At 36.8% G+C, this 13,399-nt stretch overlaps 1 protein-coding gene across 3 annotated transcripts in view; it reads left to right on the top strand.

Moving 5' to 3' along the window:
- The window catches only part of PPP3R1 (protein phosphatase 3 regulatory subunit B, alpha), a 38,078-nt gene that overhangs the window by 10,719 nt on the left and 13,960 nt on the right, over positions 1-13,399 (top strand). For 2 of the 3 annotated variants that reach the window (XM_080587107.1, XM_080587106.1), the window contains one exon: positions 12,959-12,998. In XM_080587107.1, coding sequence (XP_080443233.1) covers positions 12,959-12,998 — 40 coding nt within the window. Of the gene's footprint in view, positions 1-10,533; positions 10,680-10,778; positions 10,804-12,958; positions 12,999-13,399 lie in introns of all 3 variants that reach the window. The other variant, XM_080587108.1, reaches the window with a different exon arrangement.

Here is a 13,399-nt window from a genome sequence, read left to right as displayed (position 1 = left end):
AAGTTAGGAAGATTTGTTTTCTCTCCTGGGAGTTCTCTGACTGCTACAGCTCACTCTCTGCTTTTGGAAAATCCTCTGCAAATAGAAGTATTATTACTCCTTCCTAATGCTTGTAGCTTTGAGTATTAGTGAAACTGATCTAATGATTAGCAGTTTTCTTGCTGCATGTTTAGAGTTATGGCTTTGTGTTGATATCTGACTTTGGTACAAGCAAACTAAGGTAGTTCAGAAACTTCAGAAGACTGGACCACCGTTAACTTTGCTCGCTTTTTTTGTATTTGTATTGTCACAAGTCATATTTTTAAGAGGTAGAATTCTTGGTTCTACAGATACTGAAAATGCTTAGCTATAACTTTTTCAAAATTATTCTAAAAATAAGTTTAAATTTCCAAGCATAGTAACAAATAACAGTGATTTCCACAACATACTAGAGCATGTTTAAAAACAATTCAGAGGATAAAAACCTACTTGTACAGCTCTCATTGATCCAGTGACAAGAGAGTTTGGTTGGAAGTACTATAGGTAATATAACATTTTAAAGGTGTGTTTTTTTTACTATTTCTGGTAAATTTGGAGGGAGGTATTGAAATACCAATTAACTTGGCCGAGTTTTTGCTCAGATGGTTCTTGAGGAGCTGTTTGCTAAAGCTCCCTGGCTTTTTCTTGTTTTTATAGTACCTGGAAGTGCTGAGAATTAAACTGGCGTAATTGAAAGCAGCCTCATGAGAGCATCTCTATAAAGCAAATTATAGTTCAATATGGCTTTAGGTCAAATTAATATCTTTATAAAAAGTAATTCTTCTGTTCCTATTTTTCTATGTAGGTCAGCCAGTGATTAATTCTCAGTTTTGTTGGACCACTCTTTTATGGCTTTGTGTTGGAACGGAAGTCTCAAATGCTGATAGTTTTCTGGGAGGTTACTTTGGACAAAAACTTTTGTCTCCATGTTGTTACAGAGAAAGGGAGACACTGAAAGAGCTTTAAGTACCTACTAAATATTTTACCTGCAAAACAGGTGTTTTGACTCTTCAGTTTTGTTTCATCATTTGACAGACTGTAAGATGCTAGATAATAGCTTAAGTGTGATCTGGTTTTTATTACTAGTCAAAACTGTGTGACTTCTCTCCTAGTCTGTCCAGTTTTTCAGCGATACTCGCATACTTTGGCCTAATGTTGAATCAAGTTTTGTTTCCTTTGCTGTACAGGTTACTTAATTTTTCCAAATCGGAAGTTGTTATTCTATCACAAGTGCATGCAATTTACTGTTTGCAGTTTCTTGGTTTTCCTATGTTCATAATCACCAATGAAGAGAAAACAGTCTTTTTTATAAGTCAAAGCTTTAAAGCAAAGAAGATTATAAATCACTATTAATAGCCAATTTATATCCACTAATTTCCCTAAGAACAAGATCAATGTGCTATGCTTTGTTTTTTTGTTATATATTATCCTATTAAGTATAAGTTGTACTTGGCTTTGGAAGGGATTTTTTGACATATTTGGTGCCTTACTGTCATTTCTTCACCCTTAACTGTAAAAATCCAATGATACTTCAGTCACTTGTGATCTTCAGTCGTGTTTTTTGCTTTCTCCCATGATGTTAATTACAAGCTTCTGCCAACTTAAAAAAAAAAAAAAGTCTTCCCTGAGATGCTCTATAAAACTCTTCAACACAACTTTGTTATTCATGAAGATCTATGTAGTTTTCAAACATGTAATTGATACATCTGTTTCCTTGTAGGCTTCTCTGTGTGTTTTACCAGGCTTTGTACTTGGATTACAACTTTTCTGGTACGGCAGTGGGGTCTTGCTTTTGTTTTCCCTGGCATGTAGCACAAGGTATCCTTGTGTAAGGGCAGTGTCTTAGGGTGGGTTGGTGGGGCAACTTTCTTGTGTTTAAGTCCCTAAAGAAGGCTGCTGTGGTCTCTTTAGCTATGGTTATTGAGTAAACTTCAGTGAAGAGCCTTATGTGTTTGTTTCCTGTGTTTCTGTGATAGCATTCCTAAATGGAAAGGATTGTTAGCACAGTTATCTATCACTAGTTTTTTTTCTGACTCTGATCATTTCTTCTATCTTCTAGAGTGGGGTGCTGTTTTGGTGCTGTCTTTTTTGGACCCTCTCTCAAGATGTTACGGTGAATGTGTCTGAAAGAGTGGTTAAAGCCAGGTTTTGGTATGTGGGTATATATCCTCATCCAGAGTATCAGTTTGGAATACAACCACTTAACAATTTTTGGACAGTGCAAAGCTGATTTATTTTGTGGTTTGAAAACAGAAGTTGTAACTTGTGAAAAATCATTAATGTTTTTGAGAGCACATCTGGCTTGCCACTAGCAATTGCCTCTGTTTGCCAAAAGTTTTCAAGCCTCCTAGTGGCTTGTATTGTGGTCACTTGGGGAGAACCAGGGACAACATGCCAAGCTCTTCTGGATCTGTGGCTTGAACTTGAGTGCCTGGAAGGTCTCTGCTGTTCCCAGCTACAGCAGTAAACCTTGTAAGAAGTTTTATGGGTGCAACCAATATGTTAATGTAATCAGAGCAATTAAATTGGCATCTCATAAACTTTTTATGCCTTATCCAGAAGCTATGGAGGACCAACCTGTCTTACTCCAAAGATTTCCTAATGTGAACTCTTAATTGCATCAGAACTTTGATGTAGCAATGACAGAACCTTATTGTTCCCCTACAAAAGGTTGAGTTGCTTCAGCATCTTTCTGGGAAAATGTCCTGTCTTTGTCTTTTGGAGGATTCAGTATTTATGTACTGAAAATTACAGGCTTTTGAGAATTTTCAAGACTGATGCAAGCTTTAGAAATGCTAACTCTGCAGTGATTGCGAAGCAGACTGGGTTGTTGCCTTTAAAGAGTAGTAGCTGGAAACTGAGCTATGAGAAAATTTCACTTTTGGCATGAAGTTACCACTTGTGTTCCTGTCAGTGTGTTTCTCTCAAGCTTCATTTACAGGTTGTGATACTTAGGTATGTTTCTGCAATGACAGATCTTGTTGTTTTGTATGGGAGTTTGATTACTCATGCATATTGGGGTTTCAACTTCAAATAACAAGGATTATTTGTTACTTTTCTTAATGTATGGTACAATCTTGCCTCTGCCTTACCTTGTTTTAAAAACAGCAGCATGTTTGAATCCAGTGCTGCTAATCATCTCCCTGCCAGACATCTTACAAATGCTTACAGGGGGTTCTTCAAGTAGACCAGAAAACTTAAACACGTCAAAGATACAACAGTTGAGTTATATTAAGTTTAAAGCAACCCGGTTACCTTTTTAGGTTTTTATGTCTATATCAAACCTGCATAAGAATACTTGTGGGGGTAGACACAAACCCAGTGTATTATTGATGCTGACTGTACCCTCAGACCTGATGGATTATTTTTACCTCCAGGCTTAGGAAAAGGACTTTGCAGTAGAACTGTTCTGTCACTGATTGTGCGTTCTGCATAAGTGGTTTTGTGAACTGTTCTCTGGCATTTCTGCTGAGTCTTTATGAATTGGTATGTCTTAGGTGACAGGGTTTTTTCTAGGAGACACCTTTAGATTATCTGCAGATGAGTGTGGTGTGTGCATGTATAGATATTATTTTACCTTCAAGATCATGAAAGCTTAGATTTTTTTCTGAAAGCTGTGAAGTTGTAATTATATTTAGATTTTAAAAGCCGCGATGTTTATATGAATATAAATCGTAGTCCCTGCTATAACTGGACAGATTTTTGATTGCTTTTTTGGTCCTGAACACTTCAAATTCAAAGAGGAAAAAACCCACTTGTTTTAAATTTTAAAATATATATACTTTATTTTTTCTATCTTCCCTTTGACACTAATAAAGTAAAAGGGCATATTAAAGGTTGAACTTCTTTAACTCTGCTCTTGATTCTTTCAGTTTTCCTGTCTGGTAGAGGTTTTGGCAACAGCATCTCTCTCTAATATCGGGTTCGCTTCTTGCTTCATTGGTCTAGGGCTTCCCTGTGATATCCTAGAATAGCTACTTGCCTGTGATGGCCTTAAGCCATTAATATCTCATTTTGGAGGAGACCCCTGGACAGCGTAGGATTTAAAGCATAGCAGAAGTGACTGGCCAACTGCCAGCCAGAGGACAAGTGGCTTCCCTTGAAATGACTGGCAGAGCTTGAGCACAGCCACGGCTGGTGGTGACTGAGGAGTAACCTGTGGCCTTATCCTGAGACCTGTGCCATCTTCCTGGCCTGCTGCACCTTGGAATGAGGGGGTGTGTGGTGGAACCTGATGTACAAGCAAGAGGACAATCTTCTAAAGAAACATCACCTGATTTATTGTGAACAAATTAAAAAAATGTGTCCAAAATAAGTTTTTCATAATACTACTTATTTTTTAAATGCGTCCAAGTGAACTAACACACCTCATTTGCGTTCGTACAAAGAACAACAATGCCAGAATACTGTAACAGCTTTAACCTGACTTGATCCCTACAGTAATCCCAAGTCCAGCAATCCCCTTTGCCTTGGTTCATTATCTCTGATGTCTGCAATTTAAATGCCATGTTCAAGAATTAGGTATTAATCTTTTTTGAATTCCTTTGGTACTGAAGGTCACTGAGTGTTTTCTTTAGAGGCAGGATTAATGAATTCTGGCTGTTTTGTAGATAACACATTTAAAAGCTGAAATCTTCTTCCAAAGGTAAGTTGAAACAAGCTGCATTTTTTTCCTAGTAGTGCCCTTTTTTGACTGCAAAATGCTCCTGAGATTTTCTTGATGTTTGCTGTTGATTAGTGCTCAGATGAGATGCTGAGTTAGCAACAGCTGTGAGACCTGTCCCTTGGAACTTCATAATTATTTCATTTGTATTAAGGTGATTAAAAACTGAGAGCAGAAAGTTCAGAGGTTTATCAGAATTCAAACAGCTAAACTGAAAGTGTTGAGTGAAGTAATACCACAGCTACAAGGAATGATGGTTATGCTTGTCAGTGGGTATTTGAGAGGTCACAGTTGATGCTGTAGTCTCAGAGTGGAGTCTAGCAAATGCAAGAGAATATTCATTTTTCTTATCCCAAATGAAATGCCTCCATTTTTTCTCTTTTAGATTCAGTGTGTGTGTGGTGGTGGTGGTGGGGGAAATGTTACATTCTAAGGCATTTAACAAGTCAGTTCTTATCTCGGCCATTAAGAACATACTTAATTTTTTCAACTATTGTAGAATCAATATTTGGAGAATATTTCTGTTGTTTAAGTAGAAAGTAGAGGAGAACACATTAGCAGTACCTTGGCAAATTTAGAGTTGAAAAATATGTACTTTTTTGCATTAAGATGCGAGCATTATGTGAAAGCAGTTTTCAGTTTGTTTTTCTTTATTGTGGGATGCATTTGGTTTAGTGTCCTCAACATGAGAAGCTTCAAGAACTTGGGTTGTAGCTGAGTCAAAGAAATAAGAATCATTAGAGAAATTCCTAAATAAAATAAACTTTTGTACTAGAACAAATAGCCTTTCTGTAACTTCCATTTCTCATGCAATTTTCCTAATAGGCAGCAGTCATAGTTGGGAAAGCAAATGCATCCCAAAAGCACTTGTTGGAGGAACTTAAAAGCAAATGACTATTGAAGTCTGGTTTATGTTTTTTAACGCTTAGGGAACATCCTAAAACTTGATTGGTTTTAAATCCGTTCCTTATCTCTGTATCCCTAGGAAACTTTTCCTTTTATGACTTTTCATAGGAACTGCTCAGTACCGAGAATTTTGGTCAATACATAACTTCATAGTTTATTTCTGTAGATGTAAGTTCTGTATACTTTATTTCTGGTTTACTAAAGAATAAGAAACAAATGGTGGATGCTAGTCTGTTTAAAAAAAAAAAAAGCTTGCTAACAAAACCTTGCAAAATCTTTTTGGTAAAGACTACATTCTGTTTCTTCCATGACTGATACCATTCTGTGAATTCAACATTGATGGTAACTCCAGGTGTTCAGCTTTTGTTAATAATCATTATTTTTTTTAATTGAAATTTTACCCAGAGGAGAGCAGAAAAGCACAACTCTTAAGTATCAGATGAATGCAGTCCTTTACTGTCACATTTGAGGTCTGTGCTACTTACTGGGTACCAATACTGTTGCTTTTATGATTTTCTTTCTTGCCTTTTTTTCCCCCTCCCTAAGTTTATTTTCTGTAATTCCTTGCTTGTCTGGATACCCTGTAAGAATTCCTTGCTTGTACTTCCTTGCTGCTTAATCCCTTCTGTTGCTCCTGTGGATAAACTAAATGCTCACACCAACGTGTAACATGGAGGCCGGATCTGACAGTCCAAATGCCAGAAGAGAAATGAGATTGTTGCCAACTCCCACGTGCTATATTGGACTTCTGGACAGAGAAGACGATGACCATGAAATATGCGGAGGGACTCTTCCACAGCTTTGAGCACAAAAATGAGAGGTGTAAGCAGAGCTGAGGCTCTGAAAATACTAATTCTTTTGAAGGTTCCGTGAATCATGTTCTGAGTTGGGTTCAGCTTGGAAGTAATGCATCCTGAACTTCTGTCATACTGTTTTAGTTCCATGAGTAGAGGGACAAGGAAATGAGTTGCCCCTCAAAAGAGTAACAGGATTTGTGGATGGCCTGGAAAAATAACGTAGGATTGCCAGTGCAGTACCACTAGGTGATACCTCATTTTGGAAACTTACTGGGGCAGGTGTCAGGCATTTTTATGCGTTTAATTCTTTCTGTAGCTCAGAATCTCAGGAATGAGGTTGAGAATTTGGAGTAAACAGTGAAACTCACTGCTCTTGAGTTGCTCCAACTTTTACGTGTCTTTTTAAGCCATCTGATTTCTTGTCTTCACTTAATTCTTTTGCATCACAACATCTAACTCAAAATTATTGCTTTAAAAGGACCTCGGGTAGATTTATTCTTTCAATATTCTTGGAGAAGTGCTAGAGAGCTTCTAATTCTGAGGTAGTGTTAGGGCTCTGCCTGGGGGACTTCTATGGAAAGCAAGTACGTTACTTTTATATGAAGCAAGTACTGTGTAGCAGCGACCAAGTTATGTTAAATGTTAATGTCTACATTTTGGCAGTTAGTCTGCCCTATTATCAGCTCTTAATTTTAGTCATTGTTTTCCAGTAACTATGCTGTGATATCCCAATTTTAAGTAGATTTTTTTACTCTTAATGGCTGCAATGAAAAGCTTAAAAGGTGGCTTAATTACCAAACACGAATGCTGAATTTGCTGGCAGTCTTATCTATGACATCATCTTTATGAGTTTGCTTGTGATAATCAGTAAGATCTTTTTCTTGACCTGTTGGTCTTTCTGGTATTACAGGCTCCTCTCAGGCTAAGACAACTTCTATATGTTGAGTAACTTGTTTAAAAACAAAACCAAAAAAAACCCTCATCCATTGAATTTAACCAAAAAGTATATTCTATTAGGTGATGTTCTTGCTGCTTTTTCCAGTTGTACCTTATTCCTGCTTGTCTTGTTCTAAGCCATACTTGCTGATTTGTTGGGGTGTCTACAGAAACTTTGGGCGTGTCTTTCCCCTGTGCTCTGGTAAGCTCCTTGTAGGTTTTCATTGCTCTCATAAGTCACATATGAAATATACAAATTATAAAAGGTGAGATCTTGCATGCTTTTCTGATCATGAATTCAGATACTTGAATATTAATGTGTCTTGAAGTCTCTAGGGCTTTGTCTGAAACTTATTTTAATAAATGTTTAAACCACTGTGGATGTATGGCATGTTTTTTTCAGGCAAAAGTTTTTGTGGTCTTGATAAGAAACACCATCTGTCTTAAATTAGCTTGCCAACTTGCCTGTTAGTTGTTAATGGAGAATACAGTGCCAATCTATATGGCAGCCAAAACTCAAGTAACATGTTAAATAATGGTCATTTAAAAAAACAAAACAAAACAAAAAAAAGAACCACTCTTCACCAAGCTGGCAATTCTTCATTGTTAAAGCTTGGAAAACAGCAATATATGGAAGATGATCTTGGAGGAGGAAAAATTCTCTATAACAGGTGGTAATTTTCATTAATCGTTAATTTAGGTGGTATGGAGAATAAGGAGGAAGAGGTAGAGAAGCACTTTGCTTGTTTGTGAAGGAGGAATAGTTTTTTTTAAATGCTGACTACAAGCCTCTGCAGTCTCACTGTGCCTGTTCCTCTTCACTTGTAGTAGTAAGTGATGGAGAACAGCTTTTTGTGTAATTTGATAATTGAAATTAATTATCTTGATTAAGCCCTAGTTCTGACTCCCAGGTGGTGTGGCTTGGTTAACTGTTGCATTTGCAGGCTGTATTTTTCCTTGTGAAAAATTCTAGTTAGTAATTTAGAAGATGCAGGAGCAAATGAAGTTCACCATATAGCAGTGTTGACAAGACCTCATGATGTACCTGTGCATTAAAAAAAATGCAGGAACACGTTGCTGTGGGAGACTTTGGTACTTAGGTGTAACAGTCAACTGCAGTATCAAGGCAGTTGGCATGTTTTAAGGCCATTCACAGCAAGGATGGGCTATTGCACTTGTACTTTGCTGAAGAAATAGCAGATCTCAGACAGCTACTCCTATGCATGTACTTAACTAACCTTGAAGAGACCATTCTCGACATTTCATTGAATTCATTCTCGACATTTCAGTGAATTCATTCGTTGTCTGGCTGTGGAAACAGAAGCTTTGAAACAACCTGGCTTCTCACCTCTTGCAGGTGTTTGTACTGGTAGCCACTCATGCTTTACTTTTTGAGGACTTTTTTTTTTTTTTAGGACTGGCTTGCTGGCATTTAAAATACATTTAATCTGCTTTTATAAAAGCAGAAAAGTATTTGAAGGCTGACGCTTAACCCCCTGAACATTTGACAAAAAGATGTGCAGACAAGTTGCATACAAACAGGTCTAGAAATGTTGCTAATGTAGAACAGTTTTGCAATTTAATGTTTTACTGTGTACAAGCTTTTCTGTGTGAACAGCTTCAGCTGTGAAGTTTAGCTTCTGCTGTTGATTTTGCAAAGTGCAATTTTCCTTTTTTTTGTCCACAGCTTTTTGTCTTTCACTAAGAGGAAGCTTTCATGAACAGAATGACCTTAACTAGCTTGCTGTGGAGGAGCATGTACAAAATTGTTCTCAAGAAGAGAGAATGATTACTATTTGAAATAGTTGCTGAAGAAAGACATCAAGAAACATATTTTTTTTAATGGATAATATATGGGAGAAATAAAGACTAAAGGCCGTTAGGTTATCCTTAATCAATAAAAAGGCATAGCTGCCAAAAGAAGAGAGATTAGTAGAGAATATAATTGCAAAGCTTGCTTTTTTCTTAAATGAGCAAACTGCATGTCATACGAACTTCTGAAGTTACTTCTGTGGTGTGCTTTGATTCATCTTTAGTGAACTGATATTTCTGCAGCATTCAGAATTTGGTCAGCTTTCTTGTTACTAGACTCTGGACTGTTCCTTTATAGGTAATTCTTTTGGTCTAGGAGTCATGATTTTGCTGGTGGTTAACGAAGAAAGAACTTGCAGGGATCTAAGAGCGTTCAAGAACGTCTCAGGACTGTTTCAAAAAGAAAAGGATTTCAAAATATCAGTCATTTTCCAGCCACTTGTTTTAATCACGTAACTCAAGAGAAAAGAGTTAAACTCCAGCAGTATGGTAGTAATACCCAGATGCAGCTAGGGAAAGCATGTTTTATACTAGGTGTAGGTGCCAAATAAATCTGTTGGGGAGTGTTGATGCTGTACAAGCTGCGTTTCTTCAAGAGGCTGCGTCACTCATCTCTAAATGTGCTAATATGGTGTACGTGACAGGATACTCACTTATGTGAGGTATGCTAAATATATATCTGGCAGCAAGAACTAATAATATAATGTGTTTTTTTAATTGGCAATCTTGGAGTTTTGTCAGAACCTTTTACGCTACACATTATTATACAAGTATCACTTCATCAGAGAATAAATGACAGCTGCTGTTCGGAGATTTTACAATAACTTTTGCCTTTATAAATGAGAATCATCTTAAAACTTTAGGAATAAAGTCACTGCAGTGTCCATTTGCTGAATAAGGTTTATAATTATAAAATGTGATTATCGTCAATTTTTCTGTTAGTATGCGGAATCTAATATTTTCCAGCATTCTTTAGAATACTACGTGGTGTTAAATCTTAACTCTGCATTAAAACCATATAAATAACAATGTACACCCATTTTTTTCCCTTTTCTTAAAGGGCTCATTTGATACTTCATGAAGTTCTGTAGCTGTGCTTACTTGCCTGCTTGTTTTAAGCCATTAAGGTGGATGTCGTTGTAGGCCTTAATCTTACCCACCACCTATCTGTCATTCAACAGCAAGAAAATATTCGACCTATTTTAGCACGTGTGTTTCAGGGCTTACGTTTCACTTCGTGCTGTCTGAACACATACTGATTGTATCTGGAGACAAATAAGGGACATCTTTTTACTGCTTTTCAAAATGCAGTGAAAAATGCCAGCTCCCAAGACCAAATCATTAAACTCATCTGTGAGGAACAAGTCTTTGGTGCATAGGAAAACCTTTGTGTTTGTCCAGCTTACAGGTGTGCAAACAGGAATCTCAACTGTGGCATGAGTAGGTTGAGCCTCTATTCTCGCCAAAAAAGGGGGATTAAAACATTTTTGAAAATCTAGTGGATTTTTGGATTCTCCTGTGAAGTGAACACAGCACATCAAAAACAGGTAACTACTTTTTAAAATACCCTATTTAAATACAGCAAATACTGAATAGTCATGTATGCTTTGCACTGCCGCTTACTAGATTTTTCTAATTTTTTGTAGAGATCCAAGTTCCAGTCCTGGATAGGTAAGTATTCATAACATTTCTTGTTAGCATTAACTATTTCACAGAAAAACTAAGCTGAAGTTGAATCACTTTTTTCTCTACTCTCCAAACACTTCGTAGGCTACTTCACATAGATAACTTGATTATGGCTTAGCATGTGCATCTAGATTCATAGTAAGACTGCTTATAAACATTATACTTAGTTAATTAACTGAAGAAAGTTACTCCCATTCCTTCCCAATTTTTAGAAGCATTTTACGCTGTTTTAGCCAGATTGATTTCAGTGGCCTGCACTAGAAATTAACTTTGTCCCAACATCTCACCAAGTATATAAGTTCCCAGAACAGTCTTTTAATGTAGTTCTGATTGTATGTGTATGTGCACAAGTGCACTGGTTTTAATTCAACTTTCTCCTTTAATTTGCAGCCTTCCAGTCTGGTGTTTTTCTTGCCTCTTCATGGCCTCGTGTCTTAAGAGCAGCCTAGCTGGATCCCCTGGTTCCTGTTTCTTCTTATTTCGAAATTCTGCTTTCCTCGATTTTAAATCCTTCACCTTTTTATATTCATATACATACACTAAGCTTTTACTGCTTGTTTTGGTCTTCACTGGTTTTCTAAGACTTTGGTTGGGTTCCGTCCAAGATTTTCCACGTGGCACCGTTCTCTTTGATTCCCAGCTGCAGTGAAAGAAGTTGCTCTTGCAGAGTATTTGAGTCGTGGTTTTTAGGTTTAGGGACCTGACTGTTCCCACCCTGTCAGTTCCTATTCTGCTTCTTTGACTTGCTATAAGTAGACATTGGGGAAGATGTTAAGGCTCTCTTCTGCTACTCTACTTATAAAGCAAGGTATGAACTTTTTTAAAGAAGCAAGAGGATTTGTGTGTTATGGGGGCATAAGGATCATGAATGTGTGTTCTGGAGGCAAAGAAAGAAAAAAGCAAACAACGCACACAACCCAACACATCTCTTCTCAGACATGTTTAGATTCATGAGATGTTTGTTCTGCCCCTTTCTGTCCTTAATAGGAAATGCAATCGCATGCTTCCAGGCTAAATGTAGTTCTCTTTTTTCTTCTGTCAAGTAATCTCTTAATTTGTGTACAATTTGCATAATTTTAAGGACTCTTTCTGCGCCAGAGCTCAGCTGTGGAATCCCTTACACTCCACACCAAAAGAGAACTACTTATGAATAGAATGTGTTATATACTCGTCTTAAATATGTTTTCTTCTGTAAAACACTCCCTCAAATAATTTTTGATAAGGTTTGGTTGTGAATCTCTTCAGCTACCTGGTCACTCCTTTGCTGACTGAATCCACATAAATATTAAGTATGTGTGCATTGCGATCTTCTCTGGCTCAAAGGCATTTGAGGAAAAATACCAGCATTTATTTCTACTGTCTTTTGGAGTTCATGTTACAGTAGTTGTGGTTTCCTCTTAAGTTCTGTATGTTTCTGTATGATTTAAGTTCAAAGTGACTGTACCCCCATAAAGTTTTAATTTTTGTTGCTATGGATATTGTAGTACAGCAAGGATTTTAAATCTTAGCGTTTAACTTTCCATTCAGCTACAATGCAGGAACACATTAAGATACTACTTACAAAATAATATTTAAATGTAAAGTTAATTTCTGGGCATGTAAACCTCACTTTCCCATCACTTTTCCTGTGTGAATATTTTGGGGAGGGGGAGAACATATACTGGGATTTTCTTTTGCTCATTGGGCAAAGTTTGTCGTGGCAATTCATAAGGACATGTATGATTTTGTTCTTAAAATAAAATGGTAAAGCAGCTTCCATGTGTGTGAAGTCTTGAAATTAAATCCTATCTTAGCTTGAAAAGTAGCATTTGCATAATTTATAAGTAATTGGCAACTTCAGTTTTGGTTTTTACAATATAGGGTTGAAGTTACTACTCTGTATCATGTGGACTGATGATATTTTCATGGGAACTCTCATGAGAGAGAAACCTCAGTGGTTTTATATTACTTTGTATATTTTGGTAACATAGAACTATCCAAATAAAATAAGTTGTTGTTGGTTTAGTGTGTGTGTGTATATATATATATATAAATATGGATAACTTGTATTACTGAAGATATTTACAGTGCTGAAACTTACAATAGTTCCTCTAAGTGAACCTGGGAATAATTGCGGCTTTGTTCTTTTTTTGTGTTGCAGGGAAATGAGGCAAGCTACCCTTTGGAAATGTGCTCGCACTGTAAGTTTTTTTTTAACCACTACATTATATTGTTACAGGCTAATATTATTTATGTACAACTTCTCATGTGAATTTACAGAATTTGCTGCTTGAAAAGTTAATGCAGTTTATACAGTTAGCGCAAAAATTAAAAGGTGAAAGATTACCTTTGAAAAATGTAGGCTTTTGCTGTTTGACTGATCTTTTTTCTATTTTTCTATGGAAACTAACATAAGTTTGTTTTGTATTCTGGTGTCCATACAATGAAGTGTTAACTGGTAGTTCAACCAGTCAGGCTTTTCCATGGGTCCCAATGCCAGTTTCTCAGGGCTGTGGAACAGCTTGTGGTGCAGTATGTGCTATCTCAGGAGCTAAGTATATTGCCTAGGCTGTCTTGGCACCCTTGGAGAAAGAGAGGTTGA

Source organism: Anser brachyrhynchus, assembly GCF_964034855.1.
Source record: "Anser brachyrhynchus genome assembly, chromosome: 3".
NCBI classification, from domain to species: domain Eukaryota; kingdom Metazoa; phylum Chordata; class Aves; order Anseriformes; family Anatidae; genus Anser; species Anser brachyrhynchus.
This window is presented reverse-complemented; position numbering and strand designations above follow the sequence as displayed.